Consider the following 18700-nt stretch of genomic DNA (forward strand, 5'->3'; position numbering starts at 1 on the left):
ATGAACGGTCACTGGCCCAGGAGTCAATTGCCTCACTACCACCACGTGAGGCAGTGATGGTGGACAACCGCAGCATAAGCTCCTATCCTGTGCAAACTCATTATCGGACAGATTATGAACGGTCGCCATCACAAGGTTCTATGGCGTCAGTACCCTTCTGTGAGATGACGATGGTGGGAGACCAAAGGCTGGTGTCTGATCCAGTGAAACACAAGGGGAGTTTTGGTAATGAAGAGTGCAGTTGTGATGTTTGTGATGGTCCAGCTGTTAATAATATTGAAGCGGACCATGTGTTTCTTTTTTCTACTGTGCCAAATGTGGGGTCAAAATGTTTGGAAGATGGTGATAGTATGGATGATTGGAGTCTTCCTCGTCGTGTTACAGCTGCAAAAGGTACTACAAGTCCTGTGAGGGTAAGGGATAATAGTGGTGATGATGATAGAATGGATGATCGGAGTCTTCCTCGAAGTGTTATGTCCGCAAAAGGTACTACAAGTCCTGTGAGAGTAAGAGATAATGATGATAGGATGGATGATAGTATGGATGATTGGAGTCTTCCTCGTCGTGTTGCAGCTGCAAAAGGTACTACAAGTCCTGTGAGGGTAAGGGATAATAATGATGGTGGTGATAGTATGGATGATTGGAGTCTTCCTCGTCGTGTTACAGCTGCAAAGGGTACTACAAGTCCTGTGAGGGTAAGGGATAATAGTGGTGATGATGATAGAATGGATGATCGGAGTCTTCCTCGAAGTGTTATGTCCGCAAAAGGTACTACAAGTCCTGTGAGAGTAAGGGATAATAGTGGTGATGATGATGATAGTATGGATGATCGGAGTCTTCCTCGAAGTGTTATGTCCGCAAAAGGTACTACAAGTCGTGTGAGAGTAAGAGATAATGATGATAGTATGGATGATTGGAGTCTTCCTCGTCGTGTTACAGCTGCAAAATGTACTACAAGTCCTGTGAGGGTAAGAGATAATGATGATAGGATGGATGATCGGAGTCTTCCTCGAAGTGTTATGTCTGGAAAAGGTACTACAGGTCCTGTGAGAGTAAGGGATGATGATGATGATTGGAGTCTTCCTCGTCGTATTGTTACAGAGGCTTGGTCAGATAGAGGTATATTATCTACAGAAGGTGTAAGTGGTAAAGATATACTTGCACCTTTCCCAATGAGTGAGATAAGAGAAAAAGATAATGACGACGCTTTATTAGATTTCATAGAAACAGACATGGGTGCGTCTAATGTGTCTCGTCCATGTATTTATGCTTCTTCTTCAAAATCCCCGCATGAATCACGAGTTAATAACTCTTTTAGTTCAAGGAGAACAAGTTCTTCTGAGTCCATTTTTACTGATAGTAATCATTCTAAAGTAAGCGAAAGGGACAATCCCGTTTCATCTGTTGGTGGTAATAACTGGATTGTTTCTACAGTGCCATTGGTTTCTGACGATAGTGATCCTGCGGAGAGATGGTTGAATGTTTCAGCTGGGCAACAGTTGGACGACAGTGCCAGAATCATTTCAAGAGTTGCAGCACGTAGCAGGACGGGTACAGACTGCCGGCAACTGCTTCCGGAAGACAACACGGATTTATTGAGGGATCGAGGACAATCAATTCCGGAGAAATCCCCAAATGAGTTAATGCTAAGTTTTGTAGAAAGTGAAAATCACGCGCAAGCTACGAGCGCCAGTTCGCGTGTGAGCACAAGCGGTATAGATAATGAGATGGCGTCTTCCACGGGGCCAATCGCAGCGCAGCCAATAGAGGTGGTAGAAAGGGAAAGAGAACAGGAAAATACGGAACAACTACCCAGTACTGTGGGGTTGCACCATGCTGATCGCTCTGCTTCGTCTGATGTGCCGGAAGAGTCATACTGTATTGAGGTGTGTGAAATGAGCGTGTCCAACTCATCGGACACGTCCGGTACAGACATTTGGGTATCCGGTGGGAGGTTAGCTAGCCTTTCACAGCTGTTGCGGGATTTAGAGGAGGCAGATCGTCTGCTTCGCCAACCGGTGAAGCTGTTACAGAATTTACGTTCACAACGAACTCAATGTGGTTGGCTTGAACGTTAGCACTATGTGGTATCCATGAGTGTGTGGATAAACAGAAAGAGAAAAAAAAAAGGATGGAGTTAACTCCTATTTTCTTGATATCTGGTTTTTCACAGACCGCACATGATAATCTTTTTTTCCCGATTGTTTCTTCGTTGCTGAGCATATAGGTCTTTCCTTCTTTATATTCTATTTAGTCTTTTTTTTTTTTTTTTTGAATGCTCGAATTCTTCCATGTTGTGGGCCTACTTTTTTTTTTGGCGAATAGTGAATAAAAGGAGAACTCACAGATATGTAAACTATTATTACAAGACTGATTTGACTTTTACACCCTCGCTGTACTTGAAATTGCTTTATTACTGTTGCTTTTGTGCCGTTTGGGTTTTGGAGCGGTAATGCATTGACTATAACACCGATGAAAAATGCTGTAATTTTTTTTTCTTTTTGTTTCTTTGCAATCTTGAGTACATGTTTTTTTCTTTACCTTCTTTTATTTCCTTAGTTGTGCTCCATTTGAGATGTGGAGATTGACGCAACGTTGTTGTTGCTGCTCTTCTCGGCTTATACCGGACCCCTCTTTAGTATCTCTTCCCGCCGGAGTGGGTTGCGTAAACGTGTACCGTAACGCTGTTAGCAGTCGTGATGAGGGGCGCATTTGGGATGAACTTAATCTTATACTAGAACGTGAAGGACAGAAGGCGTTCTCAGAGTTGTCATCCCCGCAAAACAAAATTGTAAAGCACACATATCTAGAGATGCACGGAGAGCAGCAGTTCACTGAAGTTAAGAGTTGGCAGCGGAAAGAAGTACGGCGACTCCCAGGTCTCGTTTGGTCAGAGACGCTTATGTCGTCGCTGCGTGATTTAGCGCCAGTGCTTCTGGGTGTTATGCCAGACACAGCACGGGTAGTGGAGCACAATATCCCAGGTTATGAGATGCATATAGAGCACCCAACAGTTGGATGCTGTTTTCTGTATCTATCGTTACTCTCCGACACTGTGCTATCATTTGATGATGAGGCAACTGGGCGCTGCGGACAAGTGTTGCTACCGCAACGGTCATTAATGTGTTGTTCAGGTGAACTGCGTTGGGGGTGGCGATTTGGTGAACAACCAAAGAGTAAACATACTTTTGTTAGTCCATCAGGTGTACGCCGGGTAGTGGAGCCGGATTTACGGCTTAGCGTGCAATTATGGAAGTTCACACCACAATTATTAGACGCAAGGATGTTGCAAGACCGTGTTGAGCAATCAATTCGACATATGGAAGAGAAAACAAAGAATGAAACATCAAATATACATGAAACAAATTTTTCAGCTGAAGTAGAGGTAAAGGAAGAAACCTCTATCTCACCACAGATGGACATCACGGCGGTATCGTCTCAAGAAACGACCGGGATGGGTCCACTTGGTGGTGATTACGTGACTGGCGGAGGTGGGGTACCATCACTGCACAAAAGCAATTCAAAGACCACTATGAACACTATTGAAAATGACTACAACAGTTATAAAAAACAATTTCATAACGTACATTCTGTTCTGAAGGAGATGAAAGCACTGCAGGATACTGGTCAACCAATTAATGATATGTGGTTAAAGCAAAAGGTACTTGGTGGTCAAAAGGATATTCAGGATGACACCAATGACGGCTTTGATGCGGGTGATGTGGAAGGAACATGGGACCGTGTAGATGCGAAGGCACGTTTCTATAAGGCGCGACTAAAGGGCATGGATTATGATGGCAATGCCAACCTTGAGCGAGTGATGCCCGATGTGACTGAAGATGCTCCACTTGATATGAAAAAAACGATTCGGAAGATTGCTCCACTTGTAAAGGATGGAGAGAAAATCTTGGCAAACTTCCCTGGAAGGCAGTAGTTCTAGAAGTTTGTGAGAAGTTATATATATATATATAAGAAGAAGAACAGGAAGTACCAAGAAGAGAATTGTGATTAGAAGCGATGTGGCTGTGATCACCTGTAGTGGCTATGTTGTAATGAATGTTTTTTTTTTTTTTCTGTTTTCCTTTCTATTCCCTTTCGCTTTATTATTATTATTATTATTATTATTATTATTATTTTCAGCCGGTGCAGGGATTTGCCGATGAGGAGACGACTGCGCCGGCGAAGGTACTGCGCTGTCTCCATTCGTCCCGTGTTATCGGTGCTACTGCTGTTTCTGGTGATTGTACTGGTATGGCATAACGAGGTGTCAAACCGTAAAGGTACGACCAACGGAGAGCCGGAACATGAGGTCAATGGTGAAAAGGAAAAAGCTGAGCACAAAGATCAAGAACAATATAAGCAGCAACTACATGATCAATCCTCGTTAAATGATATGTTCCTTTTAAGAGCGCAGGAAATCCTTAATGGTAATCAAAATATTGGGGAAAATTTAGATGTTCAACTGTTTATCATCTGGAAGGATGCACACATGTATCGACGGGCTATTCTACATGATATTGAGAAAAGTTTCTTGGTGCTGGACCTTGCAGAATTTGACTGGGGAAGCCCACCGAAGGAGTTTGACCGGTTTTTGGAGAACCTATGGGTGCTGTATAGTGGTAAGGGAGGTTGGAAGAAAGATGGAATGGTAAAAAAGGTTCGACAGTGTGGTTTTGGAAAATTTATTGCTGTTATTGTGGCTGATATGAACCCTCGCTATGCGAAGAAGCGAACGGCACATGGGATTGATACTGTTAGTGTAGTAATGCACAGAAAGAAAAATTTATACCGTGAGTGGTCAGGAGGTGGATTCAGGGTACACGGAACATTCTCAACACAAGAAGCGAATCACGATATTCGTGTCTTATTTCATAAGACTTTAGAGGATGTACTACAATCTGCAGTCGAGAGACATGTATACACCCATTCTCTTGTGTCGAAGTATCTCGACAATCCCACACACTTCGCAACAACACAAGTTGTGTACGGCTCTACCCACACTCAGAATGGTTTGTTGCAGGAACATGTTGAAGAAGAGCAGAAAAAGCAGAACCAACAAAAACACGGTACTTGGCAATGTACATCATTTCTTTTTGCATTAGGTTCATTGACACAAGTTCGTGTGACAGATTGGGAGACAAATGCTATGTTGTGGTCCCGACGGAGTTCATCAGTTGGACGGCCGCTCGCAGTGGAAGAGGAGAAGGTTATGTCGTGCACCTTGTGGCCAAAGAACTTGAGCATCTACGTGCCAACCTTAGAGATCTGGGGCCTTATCGCATTGTTGCGTGCCAAACCAATGCCACTAGAGACTGTAACCTTGGATAGTGTTTTTACCATTGAGCTGGAGGGATCTCTGCGAGTACTGAAATTTAAGGTGTATAATTGACGCTTCACTTTCTATAACAATGCTTGTATACATATATATATATATATATTGCTGGTTGAGTTGTACAAATTACCAAACAAAGAACGTAATAACATTTTTTCTTTTTGTTATTTATGCATTTATCATTTGTTTTTTTTTCCTGGACTATGTCAAAACTTCAAATTACTTCTTTTTTTCTTCTTGATTTTTTGATGCTGCATTTATTTGTTTTGTAAACAACTCTGGGGACAGTGTTTTTAGTTTCCGTGTGGGATGAGTTGGTGTACAACAGAGGAAGTAGCCTACTTGATAAACGTCAGTAGGCTGCGCCCCGACATTGCTGAGGATGAACGCAAGGCAGCAGACCTGCGGTTTATTGAGCTTCACGACTCGGCGCTGAACATTGGCGATGTGTTAACGCAGTTGGCGGTGGCGTACGACAATTTTTCATATGGGTTGCGGTTGTCAGCAGCACTGGCACTCGAGTCGCTGGTAACGCAGCGCATCTGGTGCGGAGGGAGTAGATTTAGTGATAAGACCAACGTAGTTAGCACACTACTAGCATTTCTGCGTCGTGATATTGCTACCACTACTACTACTACTACTGCTTCTATACCAGCAATTGAGGGACGAGTACATGCTTCACTATTATCTTCGTTCTGTCGAATTATCATTTTTGAGTACCCAGGAACACACTGGGAGTTATTCCTGGAGGAGTGCGTGAATGCGATAATGGGATGTGAAAAGCAACAGGAGCAGCAGCAGCAGCAGCAGGGAAAGGAATATATGTTAATGTGGCACGGGGTAGTTCTGCGATTGTCAGAGTTTGGCAGTTCTAACAGGATGTTATGGTGGCAATTAGCGAATGATGTTGTCCGTCGTCTTTTAGAGAGTGCAGTTTTCTCTGGTCGAGATCAACCGCGAGTGTTTTGCCTTCGTGTAGTTCTATATCTGATGAAACGGCGACCGCGTCTTGCTGAAACTACAGAAGGGGAACGGCCAACTAATTCTTTTATTTTTTCCAGTTCTTTTCGGCACTTCATTGGATGCAATCTAGAGGAACGATTAACGGCTTTTGAAAAAAGCGATCTCTCTGATTCTATTGTTGAGGAGTGTGGATTACTGCTAAATATTGCACAGAATTTGATTCATGATGCCGATTTTGCTTCCCTTGTGTTTCATTCCAGCATTCGGTTACTACAGTACTGTGAGTCTGCGTATGTTGCTGCTTCATATGATGAAATTACACCTTTGGTCGGTTGTGTTGATAGTGGGCTTGAGTGCTTGGCTGCCGTAGTGCAGACCTTTCCCGAGGTTTCCTCACAGTTTGACATCAACAAACTGCTCTCAACACTTTTCTGTTACATGACACGCGCGACCACTACCACCTCTACTGCTCTTGAGCGGGGTAGTGAGATGGCACTCTTGACGTTGCTTCAGGATGACTATGTTGTACCGCTGGGCTGCGCTGGCGGCGATACCGCATCCAACGCTGGCGCTGTGCTTGAACTATTAGTAGATGCAAGTCCACAGGAGCAATTAGCGCAGCTGCTGATTTCCCTCTGTAACTGTGTTGACGGACTGCAGCAAGGGACTCACTCGCCGCACTGGCGTGCCTGGATAACAGCACTGCGTTGTCTTTGCCGCGTATGTGAAGAGAAGGAAGTGTCACTAACCGACAGTCTGCCAGATGCAGCGGGTAAACTTTTGGGATCACTCGCAGAGTTGTTGCATCAGTGCAATGATATTGTAACAGCTGCGGAGCTTGTTGATCTTCTCGCTCTCTGTCTTGCAAGGACACCGCAGACCTCTCTCTGCCGAGGATTCCTCTCCATCCTCGAGACTGTGTTCAATACCGGAAGTACTATTATTAGTAGTACTAGTAGTACTATGACAGAACCGGACGCGGTCGAGGGTGAGGCATTACGTGCTGTTGTGATCTATGCCGTGCACCGATTACTCTCCAAGTGCTGCACATCCAACGCCATCAGTGAGTTTTGCGATACGGCGGTGTGGCTGCAACGTGCACTCGCCATTGCATCGCGTGGTGGACCACTTGCGGTGTATAGTGGTGCCCACGCCGTATGTACACTAATGCGTATCATGTTAGAATCTTCACCACGTGAAGTTGTGCTACCGCAATTACAAATACACGCATCATTGGTACTTGCCGCTGTGGATAACGCGTGTCGGCATTGTGCGGCGGTCCCGGATGCCGCATCTCTCCTCACCGGACTATTGTTTTGCCTCTGCGAACACGTCTCCGGTAATTGTGCGCTGGCCACAGAGTTGCTTCACCTCGTCATTTCACACTGTGGTCAGCCTAACACCCCTCCCTATGCACTGTTATTGCGCTCTCTCACAGACTACGTCATGCGCTTGTCAAAAGCGACGGTGCAGCAGATGTGTTGTACCAACTGTGTGACATCAGTGATGCAGCAATCTCTTCCTGCTGTAGTACACTTTAGTGTAGTGGATGCACCGCATGATGAGGCTACAACACGTCTTGTCTCAACCAGTTTAGCAGCTGCCGTGTCGTGTGGCTATGCAGGGGCAATGTGCGAACAGATCGGTCCTGCGCTTATGGAGGTTTTACGTTCATCAGTACATGAGCGTCATAGCTGTACGACGTTATCGACTGTTGTTGCTGCAATGAGTTCTGTAGCCCTTGTATGCCCAACACTTCTTGATTCTGATATAACGGAAGCGGTGTCTCTTGTCTTTGGCACTGTGGATCCTGCTGTTGCAAAGGGAATGAATTACACCGGCTGTTGTCTCTTGCCTGCGCTTTTTTGCATCCGAAGACCGCAGCAGCTGAGTATTATCATAACGGGCCTCACAACAACACAACCGTATACAATGGCGTGGGGAACAATGTTCGGTATTTGGAGTTCTGTCGCACCATTTGCAGATCACTTCACCGGGTTGTATTTCCTTGCAGCATGGCATCGAATTCTCTGCTACGCCTTCGCAGCTCACGCCGAGGGGGGTGATAGATTAACAGTAGATATACACAGTTGCAACGTGTATTACTTACCAAGCCTGCACGTAAAATCTCTTCCAAAGAAACGTATGATGGGGTGTAGCATTATACAGTGCATTGCACTTGGACTTGTACTAATGCTTCACAGATGGCAACGCTCTTCAAAGACGAAATTGTTGGATTCAGACATATTATTGTCACTCTCTCTTACACGACGATTCGAATCACTCGCTTGTTGTAGTGTTCACGATGCTGGTGTTGATAAGCTCCTCTCATTGAGCCCCACGGAGGGTGCGAAGTTGCTGCTTCAAAGGATGTCAGATGGTGGTTATGGAAATCAAGTGAATGTCGCTGTAGGTTTTGTGGATGGGTCGTGATACCTTACTATTATTGCCTGTTTGCATATCCTTGTATTTATTTTACAGCAGCGACAACAACAACAAAAAAAATATTGAATTGGGTTCTTATCTCTCTTTTTTTTTTTTCTCTTATCAGCTTCTCTATTTCACTCTCTACCTGTCCTAATGCTTTTTTTATTTCTGTATTTTTATCTTTCTCTCTTTCTCTTCCTTTTTATTTTTATTGTGTTTCTCTTTCCCCCACCACTCAAATTTAACATACAACCACCACAAACGTCTGCGTATACACAGTGTAGTCCGTAGAGTCGCAACACCACTCCAAAATGGTCCGCATGCATGGTAATGGTCACGGCAAAGCCGCCTCATCCCTCCCATTCCGCCGCACACCACCGTCGTGGCTGAAGATCGCCAGCCGCGATGTCGTCGAGACGGTGTGCAAGCTCGCCAAGAAGGGTCTCTCCCCCAGTAAGATCGGCATGCAGCTGCGAGACTCCATGGGTATCGCCCAGGTGAAGAACGTCACGGGCCGCAAGATTCTGCGTATTCTCAAGCACAAGGGAATGGCCCCGGAGATCCCAGAGGACCTCTACTGTCTCATCAAGCGTGCGACGGAGATGCGGAAGCACCTGGAGCGCCACACAAAGGACAGGGACACAAAGTTCCGCCTTATTCTTGTTGAGTCCCGCATTCACCGCCTGGCTCGTTACTACAAGCGTGTGAAGCAGCTGCCACCCACGTGGAAGTATGAGTCCAGCACGGCCTCTGCCATGGTTGCGTAAAGGACAACACGTTGTTTCCTTTTTTCTTCTTTTTCGCTTATTTTGTGTCTCGTCAGGTTTCATTCCTGCCGTGATTCATTAATAAATATATATATATATATATATATGAGTTTCTCTGTTAACAATGCTTAAAAGTGAGAGAACGACAAAAAATAATGATAAATTTTTTTTTCTTTTATTCATTTACTTTTCTTTGTTTTTTTAATCAAAAAATACTTCTCTCTGCTACCATGTATGCATGAGCGTGCAGGTTAACTGGGGTTCCAGTAAGCGGAAAGTATCCAACTCCACTAGCAAAAAGCAAATCACAAACATACATATAGGATTATGCGACGAGCTGGTCTTTTTGCATCTAGTGTATTGCATCGTGCTGGGAGGCAACATCAAGAACAAAAACCACAACAGCAGGAGTCCGATTCACCACTTGATGAAACGCGGAGTCGAGAGCTTGAAGTAGAGGCACTGGAGCGTGGCTTCATGCGACGTGACACCCCCGATTCGAAAGTGTATATGGAAACACATCTTACCAGACCAGAATGCATCAGCGGCGGTGTGCCAGTGTGCAATCTCCCTCCCGTGGAGCGTGAAAAGACGGAGTTCGACGTGTACCAGCGCTCAACACGTGACTTCACTTCTCAGGTAACACCGTACGGTACGACAGGTGTGGGACTTGGGGCTGGCTTTGGCGCGAAGGAAGATAAGCGGCTAGGATTTTTGCGCCCACGAAAACTGCAACCGTTCGGTGGTGAGAGTAGTATTGTTCCTAAGTACGACGAAAATGGAATGCCTATCGACCCAACACTTCGCAAAGATCAACTGATGAAGAAACGCCTTGAATACATGAAGAGTTTTGAGGGAACCACAATGAGTCACCGTGAACACTTTCTACTTGTGGATCTTGATTTTGAAAAGGATGCGATGCTATTTGGTAACACTCGTGGTGAGTTTGAGCGTAATGTGACAAAACTGAAGCAGGTGATTAGTACCTACACCGCGTGGGAGCGCACTGATAACTTCTATTACTATGGTACCTTTGTGCTTAAGGCGCTCACCGCATGGGTGCTGATGGAGTGCCTGCAACAGTACTACGAACTGAAGTTGCTTGCTGGGCACTATGACGATTTTGTGGAGGCGACGGAGGCGACGCTGGACGGACTTGAGGCGGACTTTCATCGCGACCTTCACCGGGCGCGTGAGGAGCTGCAGTCACATAAGCCGGACTTCCGCCCCATTGTGGAGGCTGTGCGTCGTGAGAAGCGACGTCTGTTAGATGCAAAAACAGCACAGATCACAGAGCAGAAAGTGGTGGAAAGGAACAACAGCGATAGTAGCAACAGTAATAATGATAATAATAATAGTAATCGTAACAATAACAAGATTGTGAGCGATAGTAACAATAATGAAAGTACAGAAAAGGATCTTACCATAGCATTGGGTGAGGCTCTTGGTGCGCATAACTCAGGGAATGAGCGACAATTGTATCATCAACAACATGGACAACAAGAGAAGCAACATCATCAGCAAGAAAATTTATCTGGAAATGGTTCCCACAGTGTTGTTTACCACCCAATGGATACCACAAACGAGCAGGGTTACTTGGCCTCTCTCCAGCAACGCGAGATGCAGCACGAGATGAAGCGTCTGCATGATACGGCGACAGCGTCAAAAACAGGGTCATATAGCATGGTTGCTGCTATTTGGCGAAAAATACGCGGAGTTGAAGGAGAAGATGCTGCTGTACTGACGCCTCTTCAGCAGGAAGACTTTGCCCGACTTTCATATGCTGCAAGCCCAACTAGTATTGACACACTGCGTTCTATACGCCGTATTTTGCTACCACGTAGTGAGGATTACATTCAGGTGGTGCGCGAAGAGATGCTAGAATACAGGCGAGAGAAGGAGGCGAAGATTCTTCATCCAGATTGACATTTGCTTTCTTGTTTTTTTCTTTTTTTTTCTTTTACAGACAAGTGATTACATTTTTGGACTTCATCTATGCAAATCTTACTGCAGCTAGTGCACATGCATGGATGGTTGTATTTTGTGAACTTGCACTCATCTCACTCCTTACCTTTTTGGGATCTCACAAATATGTGTTCCTTTTTTTTCTTTTGGTGTGAGTGTATGTATGTGCTCCTATCCGCAATTTGGTTTTACTCTTGTTTTATTATTATTATTATTATTATTATTATCCTTTACACCGCCGTATCTTCTTACTATTTCTGCTATATGATGTTGGGAAGGTCATGTGACATGCTTTTTTTTTTCGTTCTCTCGTTCTCTCGTTTTCTCTTTTCGTTCTTTTTTCCCCCTTTGTAAGTGAAGGTTTGTTCAACAAAAGCTGAACTGGTAAGTGATGAGCTTTCAAGGTGCGGACCTCCCGACGCTTCCTACGATTCTTGTGCAGACGTTTCCACTAGAGGCGTACCTGCGGAACTTAAGTAATCAGCTTCAAGATAAACTCAACGCTATCCAAGGTAACCTTGCCGCCCTTCAAGGAGATGTGAGAGCAGGTGCTAGTTCCATTAGCCAAATGCGTGCTTTTCTGCGACAGCAAGCGCTATCAACTCTAGAGGAAAAGATCGCCGAGGCTGACGTTTCATTTCCTGAGGGTTTCTCCCTAGAATCATTGCTTCCTGAGTTTCTACGTGATGATGTGAACTCAAATAATTTTGTTCCTATTACTGGTAGTGGAGCTGGTAATGCGTCTGTAGGAAGTCTTAATGAGAGGCAAATGGGTGGATCTGTACGAACGCTACAGGGTCTCGTTGAGAAGATTAACAAAGACCGTGCCTACCGTCTCCGCAAAGAGGAGGATGAAGAGCGAAAGGCCCGGCAGCAAAACCTGGAGGCACGTAAACGGCTTGAGTTAATGTGTGCTAGACTTGAAGAGTCACAGAGGCGGCATATGGATGAATTGGAGCGCATTACCACATGGCTGCGACCTGCGCCATATGATGATGGGGACGAGGACGAGCAGGTGGAAGATGATAGCAGCACCAACAGGGGGAATACTAACAGTAGCAACGAAGAGAACAAGGACAAGAACGGAAAAACTCGTAGCAGCGTTGCAAGCATACGACGAAGTGCTGAGATGGCAAAGACACAGCGGGAACTGCACGAGGCGATGCATAGTGCCCCACTCTTCGTTGAGTTCAGGCGTTTGCTTCTGCGAGACCTCGCAGATAGGTTGGCAGAGGCGAAGGATCAACAGTCCATGGCGCTAGGAAACACCATGGTGGCGTTGCGAGAAGAACTGCATCGGGATGTGTGTCGCAACGGTAACAACAACAACAATAATAATAATAATACCGTCAGTATTACCAATAGCAATACCAACAACAGTGTTGCTGTCTCAGGGGAGGCAGAACGACGACTGAAGGGAATTGATCGCAATTATGTACAACGTAGCGAGTTAGTTGCGACGCTGAGGGACAAGGCAGATAACCTCGCTGTGTCACAGAAGGCCGATGAGACATATGTGCAAAACCTCGAGAAGAGATTCCTCGAGCGTATCACTAATTTGGAGGAACGATTGTCAATCTACGAGGCTGAACGAAGGGAATTTCGTCGCATTTTACGGGCAGTAGTTGACACACAACAACGGAGGGAAGGGAATAGCGGGAGTTGTAGTGCCGTTGCTGCGGCTGGCCTCCGGTCGCCAGTTGTGTCACCTAATCTTCTTGTACTTGAAGAGGCTGTCGACCCGCGACGTGTGCGTGCGGGTGAATTGCTCACCAGTGACGAGCCACAAAGGGCATTAGTTACACCATCAGGTCGGTCGAAGAAGTGCACCACAAGATCGCCTTCCTCACCCTCAACAAACCACCGAGAGAAAAGGAAACAGAGAGATCTTCAAGAGCAACAACAACAACAACAACAACAGCAAGAGAAACAGCAGGAACCTGTTTGGGATGTTGGAGCGGAGGGCCTGAGATCACCTCAGGTGGCGGTTGGTCTGACTGTAAATCAGGAGGCGTATGCCAATTATGTGACGAGTGAACTGAATCGTCGTGCTGTTGAGGCACTCCCTCCATTGCCGTATGAACGGAACCGTCACTAAATTACTCTTCTATGGCTATACGCACTTTTATGTATAGGGTTAAGACATGATTCCTTTTTTTTTTCTTATTTTAGCTTCTCATGTCTGCTTATGTGTTTTATATTCAACTTGTTGCCCTGTGGAACTACATTTTTTTCATTTGAGTTCAAGATATTTTGACTATATTTTTCTTTTGTTTTCGTTAATGAAAAGAATTATTATAATTATATTTTTTTTTTTCTTTAATCAGTGCCAAACATTTTTAAAATTCTTTTTCTTTATTTATTTGGTTTAGGGGAGATGCAACTTCATTTTAAAGTACTTTTCTTTGTAGTGGTTTTGCAACAGCTTTGCGGGTATCCACAACGTGCCGCTTCTCAAGCTGATGTTCATATCGTCAATGTAAGTCTTATGACTTTTGGATGGCCACAAGAAGATGCACAGTTAACCGCACTCAATAAAGTTGTTGGCTCTGCTGTTTGTCCACTTTTCTCCGGTGGTAATGTTTCTAGTGACATGAGTGTGGGTTTTTGCAGGGCCTTCCTTAGGTCAGTTGCACTGGATCGCCTAGCCTTACAGGCGCAAGCGGATACCTCATCTTTTGCAGATTCTCTGCAAGCGAGTCGTGCAGCTCTCGCGTGGGTGGAGGGTAACACTTCCGAGTTACTTGAAACAGTCACAACAGCAGTTTCGGAGGCGTTGAGTACGAAATTAGTGGTGCCAACACAGTTGGGTGGTACGTATATAGTGCCATGTCGTGGTACCAACAGTACCAGGGAAGTTCTGCCGCTTTGTTCATCATCTAATAATTGTATGGCTTCTATTGTGGTGGAGGGACTACAGGAGAGTGTGACAGATATATTTTGTAGCTACGTACCGACTCCGTGCGGAGATCATGTGGTATCAGGTGCATTTTCAGACGACACGATAATGATTAACATTACGAATGTAAAAAATGCACTTGAAATAGTGCTTCAGTTCACAGAAACAGTACGTGACTTATCTGTGCATGCCACTCGTGTTGAACTCTACTCACAAGGACGCTTGGCGCAACTGTACGCGAAAAATGAAAACCAACTGTATGCTACAACTATCAAAAGTATACCTCATTGTGATCCTACGACTGGACTTTGGATGTTTTCACTGATTGGTATTGTCTTTATCTTACTTATCTTGTCTCGCTACGTCTGGTGGCGGGGTCGCCACACTGCAAAAAAGAAGGAGCGAAGAATTATTATTGAGGAGGAAATGCGAGCTCAAGGTGTTGACCCATCTCTTTCCAATGCAGGAAATAGATATAGTCAATATGTCATGGGAGACGGAAGCGAATATGCGCAGAATTATTTTACACAGGGACAGGAACAGCAATACTATGAAGGTTATGACCAAGGAGAGGGAGAAGCAGGAGGAGAAGGAGAAGCAGAAGCAGAAGCAGAAGCGGCACCCAATGAATATGAATACACACAAGAAAATAATGATATGAAGCAGGATGTCCAGCAGCAATATGAGGGATATGATCAGATGAATACACTCAATGGATACGGTGATATGAAGGAACAGTATTCCGCTGGGCAAGGTGAAGAAGAAGAATATGAGGGTTATGATCAAGGAGAAGGAGGAGCAACAACATCTCAAGAAGTTGATGGGTATGGGTACACACAAGAGGATAATGCTAATGAACAGTACGAGGAACAAGAATATGGGGGAGATGAACAAGGAATGTATGATGACGCTGAGTACGCAGCTGATGCTGACGAATTCGTAGATCCCGGCGACGTAGCAATAGAGGGCGATGAAGCTGCATATGTTGAAGATAACGAAAATGAGGTAAATTCTCTGGGTGAAAATAGCGTTGACAATCAACATGTTTCGTCATAGACAGGTAGAGGGTAGGGGTAGTTGGTTGTGTTCGGAAACTCGGCCTTGCTCATGCAATTTTTATTTTATTTTATTTCTGTATGTTTTTTTCTTTTTTGTTTTTTTTTTCGTATTTTTGCTTTTTTTTTTTTTGTAATGTTACCCTAGAGAAGAAGAAAAAGTAATGGTGTGACTTGATCCGTATTCATGTTTTGGTATTGCTATTTATGTTTTTTTTTTTTTTTTTTTTTTTTTGTTATTGAACATATGTCCTATAATAACTGTTTCCTCTTTCTCTTTTTTTCTAATAATATATTATTTTTTTTTTTTATTGTCTACCCTCTCTATCCATACATGAACGTAACGTTAGATTCCAGCAACAAAAATATACAAGCAAAAGAAACCAAAAGTCCTATCAATCACTCACACTCTCTGTATATCTATTTGTGTATAACTATACAATGTCAGAAGGACAACCGGAATGGACGGCGGCGGCCTCATCGGCCCTGCAGGCGGCCGTCGCGGAGGCCCGCCGCCACGCGAGTGGATTTCTGGCCCCGGTCCATCTCGCCGCCGTTCTCTTCGCCGACCCCAACGGTCTCCCCGCCCGCGTGCTGAACCGCGTGGGCGCCGGCACCGTCACTGAAGCCTTCGCCGCCCGTGTGGAGGCCCTGCCAGCGCAGAACCCAGCACCCACACAACCGCGGCCAAACACCGACATGACACGCGTTCTCAACACTGCAGAGCAGGCACGCGTCTCGCTCGGCGACACACTACTCGCTGTCGATCACCTCCTCCTCGCGCTCTACGAATCACGGGAGGTGGATGACATCTTGAAGGCAGCTGGAGCCCCAAAGAAGACTGTGGAAAAGGCGCTCATGGAACTCCGCAAGGGAAAAAAAATTACGTCGGAGTTTCAGGACCAAAACTATGACGCTTTGTCCAAGTATGCAACAGACTTGTGCAAGCAGGCAGAGGATGGTAAGCTTGATCCGGTTATTGGACGAGCTGATGAAATACTTCGTACAATTCGTGTTCTTTCACGACGAACAAAAAATAATCCAGTTTTGATTGGTGAGCCTGGTGTTGGTAAGACTGCCATTGTGGAGGGTATCGCACAACAAATTGTTCGCGGTGATGTACCAGATACTCTTGCATCTGCGCGTATCTTTTCCCTCGACCTCGGCGCACTCGTCGCCGGTGCAAAGTACCGTGGAGAGTTTGAGGAGCGTCTCAAGAGTGTTTTGAATGAGGTAAGGGAAAGTCAAGAGAGCATTATCCTCTTTATTGACGAAATCCATCTCGTACTTGGAGCCGGAAAAACAGATGGTGCAATGGATGCGGCCAACCTTTTAAAACCAATGCTGGCTCGTGGTGAACTTCGTACAATTGGCGCAACTACGCTTGAAGAATACCGCAAGTATGTGGAGAAAGACGCGGCGTTTGAGAGGCGATTTATGCCTGTGCAAGTGAAAGAACCCAGTGTGGAAGAATGTATCAGTATTCTTCGAGGATTAAAAGAACGGTATGAGACACATCATGGTGTTCAAATTACGGATACTGCAGTTGTGGTTGCAGCACAATTGGCTGACCGTTACATCACAAGCCGTTTTATGCCAGACAAAGCTATTGATCTCATTGATGAGGCATGTGCAAACGTGCGTGTACAGTTGTCTTCTCGTCCAGAGGAAATCGATCAATTGGAGCGCAAAAAGCGGCAATTGGAGATTGAGGCAAAAGCGCTTGAGCGGGATAAGAAGGAAGAGGCGTCACGGGAACGACTTAAACTTGTCAAGGGTGATATTCAACGTGTGGAGGAACGTCTCCGACCCTTGGTGGAACGTTACAATGAGGAACGCAAACGACTTGATGAGTTAAAAGAAATGCAAACTCGTCTTGATGAAAAAAAGACAAAACTCGAACGTGCTGAACGTATGGGGGACATGGAGCTTGCAGCAGATCTAAAATACAATGTTATTCCTCTTATTCAAGATAATATTCGTTCCTTGAAAGAACAAATTGAGCAACAGAAAGCATCTATGGTACAGGAGAAGGTGACAGAAGTGGATGTTGCTGCAGTGGTTGCACGATGGACAGGTATTCCTGTTGCGAAACTAAGTCAGACAGACCGCGAACGACTGCTAAACCTTGCCGCTCACTTACACAAACGTGTAATGGGACAGGATGAAGCTGTGGATCGTGTTTCTGAAGCTATCCTACGTTCACGTGCAGGTCTATCACGTCCACATTCTCCAACCGGTTCTTTCCTTTTTCTCGGTCCAACTGGTGTTGGTAAAACAGAGTTGGCTAAGGCTGTTGCGGCAGAGCTTTTTGATGATGAGAAGCACATGGTGCGTATTGACATGAGTGAATACATGGAACAGCATGCTGTGGCACGGCTCATTGGTGCGCCACCGGGTTACGTTGGTCACGACGAAGGTGGACAACTGACAGAACCCGTACGTCGTCGGCCTCACACAGTGGTACTCTTTGACGAGGTGGAGAAGGCGCACCCGACAGTGTACAATGTACTATTGCAGGTGCTCGATGATGGACGTCTGACTGATTCACAAGGCCGTACAGTAGATTTCAGTAATACCATTATCATTATGACTTCTAACCTTGGATCTGAACACCTCGTTAATATGGGTTCCTCCCCAACAGCGTATGAACTTACGCGAGATAAAGTTATGCATGTGGTAAAGAATTACTTCCGGCCTGAATTTATTAATCGTCTCGACGATATTATCCTCTTCCGCAAGCTTGGCTTTGAAGAACTACATGGTATTATTGACCTAATCATTAATGAAGTGAATGAACGACTAAAGTCCCAAAACTTAACTGTTGTGTTAAGTGATGAGGCAAAGAGTTTCGTGTTGGAAAATGCTTTTGATGCAGATATGGGTGCTCGTCCTTTGCGACGTTGGGTACAGAAAAATATTATCACTGAGGTAAGCCGCATGATCCTCTCAGAAAAACTTCCGCCAAACAGCACTGTAAGAGTGTCAGTCAACAATCAGCAGAAGAAACTTATGTTCGGCGTGAAGCGTGCAGCTCCCTCAGCATAAATACCAAAAGAAAAAGGTAGAATGTATAAAACGAAAGAACAACCACAAAGTTGCCTTTTTTGTTTCATTGGAGTAAGTCAAACGGAAAAAAAAAAATCTGTTTTTCTCTTTTGATTTTTTTTTCTTTTGTTTTGGTTATGCAGATCGATGTTTTTTTTTTTCTTTTTTTCCCTTTCATCTTCTGAATTACTCCAACGTATTTCTACTTTTATTATTATTATTATTATTATTATTATTATTATTA

General features: G+C 44.9%; 9 protein-coding genes across 9 annotated transcripts; all 9 read left to right on the forward strand.

The window, feature by feature from the left end:
• Positions 1-2: 2 nt before the first annotated feature.
• Positions 3-2078, forward strand: TM35_000232490 (uncharacterized protein; the record flags this gene model as incomplete). Its single annotated transcript, XM_029027489.1, has 1 exon — positions 3-2078. A coding segment is annotated over one exon (2076 nt), but the record flags the coding sequence as incomplete, so codon positions are not given.
• A 497-nt stretch (positions 2079-2575) lies between these two features.
• TM35_000232500 (uncharacterized protein) lies at positions 2576-3934 on the forward strand (the record flags this gene model as incomplete). Its single annotated transcript, XM_029027490.1, has 1 exon — positions 2576-3934. One exon carries the CDS (start codon positions 2576-2578, stop codon positions 3932-3934), a length of 1359 nt encoding a protein of 452 aa, XP_028881345.1.
• A 225-nt stretch (positions 3935-4159) lies between these two features.
• Positions 4160-5389, forward strand: TM35_000232510 (uncharacterized protein; the record flags this gene model as incomplete). The annotated part of the gene is made up of 1 exon (XM_029027491.1): positions 4160-5389. The coding sequence occupies one exon, from the start codon at positions 4160-4162 to the stop codon at positions 5387-5389; it is 1230 nt and encodes a 409-aa protein (XP_028881346.1).
• Positions 5390-5641: 252 nt separating this feature from the next.
• TM35_000232520 (uncharacterized protein) lies at positions 5642-8728 on the forward strand (the record flags this gene model as incomplete). The annotated part of the gene is made up of 1 exon (XM_029027492.1): positions 5642-8728. The coding sequence occupies one exon, from the start codon at positions 5642-5644 to the stop codon at positions 8726-8728; it is 3087 nt and encodes a 1028-aa protein (XP_028881347.1).
• A 305-nt stretch (positions 8729-9033) lies between these two features.
• TM35_000232530 (40S ribosomal protein S13) lies at positions 9034-9489 on the forward strand (the record flags this gene model as incomplete). Its single annotated transcript, XM_029027493.1, has 1 exon — positions 9034-9489. The coding sequence occupies one exon, from the start codon at positions 9034-9036 to the stop codon at positions 9487-9489; it is 456 nt and encodes a 151-aa protein (XP_028881348.1).
• Positions 9490-9816: 327 nt separating this feature from the next.
• TM35_000232540 (uncharacterized protein) lies at positions 9817-11415 on the forward strand (the record flags this gene model as incomplete). Its single annotated transcript, XM_029027494.1, has 1 exon — positions 9817-11415. The coding sequence occupies one exon, from the start codon at positions 9817-9819 to the stop codon at positions 11413-11415; it is 1599 nt and encodes a 532-aa protein (XP_028881349.1).
• A 430-nt stretch (positions 11416-11845) lies between these two features.
• Positions 11846-13552, forward strand: TM35_000232550 (uncharacterized protein; the record flags this gene model as incomplete). Its single annotated transcript, XM_029027495.1, has 1 exon — positions 11846-13552. The coding sequence occupies one exon, from the start codon at positions 11846-11848 to the stop codon at positions 13550-13552; it is 1707 nt and encodes a 568-aa protein (XP_028881350.1).
• A 279-nt stretch (positions 13553-13831) lies between these two features.
• Positions 13832-15409, forward strand: TM35_000232560 (uncharacterized protein; the record flags this gene model as incomplete). Its single annotated transcript, XM_029027496.1, has 1 exon — positions 13832-15409. The coding sequence occupies one exon, from the start codon at positions 13832-13834 to the stop codon at positions 15407-15409; it is 1578 nt and encodes a 525-aa protein (XP_028881351.1).
• Positions 15410-15849: 440 nt separating this feature from the next.
• TM35_000232570 (putative ATP-dependent Clp protease subunit) lies at positions 15850-18456 on the forward strand (the record flags this gene model as incomplete). The annotated part of the gene is made up of 1 exon (XM_029027497.1): positions 15850-18456. The coding sequence occupies one exon, from the start codon at positions 15850-15852 to the stop codon at positions 18454-18456; it is 2607 nt and encodes an 868-aa protein (XP_028881352.1).
• Positions 18457-18700: the final 244 nt, after the last annotated feature.

Source organism: Trypanosoma theileri (assembly GCF_002087225.1).
Source record: "Trypanosoma theileri isolate Edinburgh chromosome Unknown TM35_Tth_23_V1, whole genome shotgun sequence".
In the NCBI taxonomy this organism is placed as follows: Eukaryota; Euglenozoa; class Kinetoplastea; order Trypanosomatida; family Trypanosomatidae; genus Trypanosoma; species Trypanosoma theileri.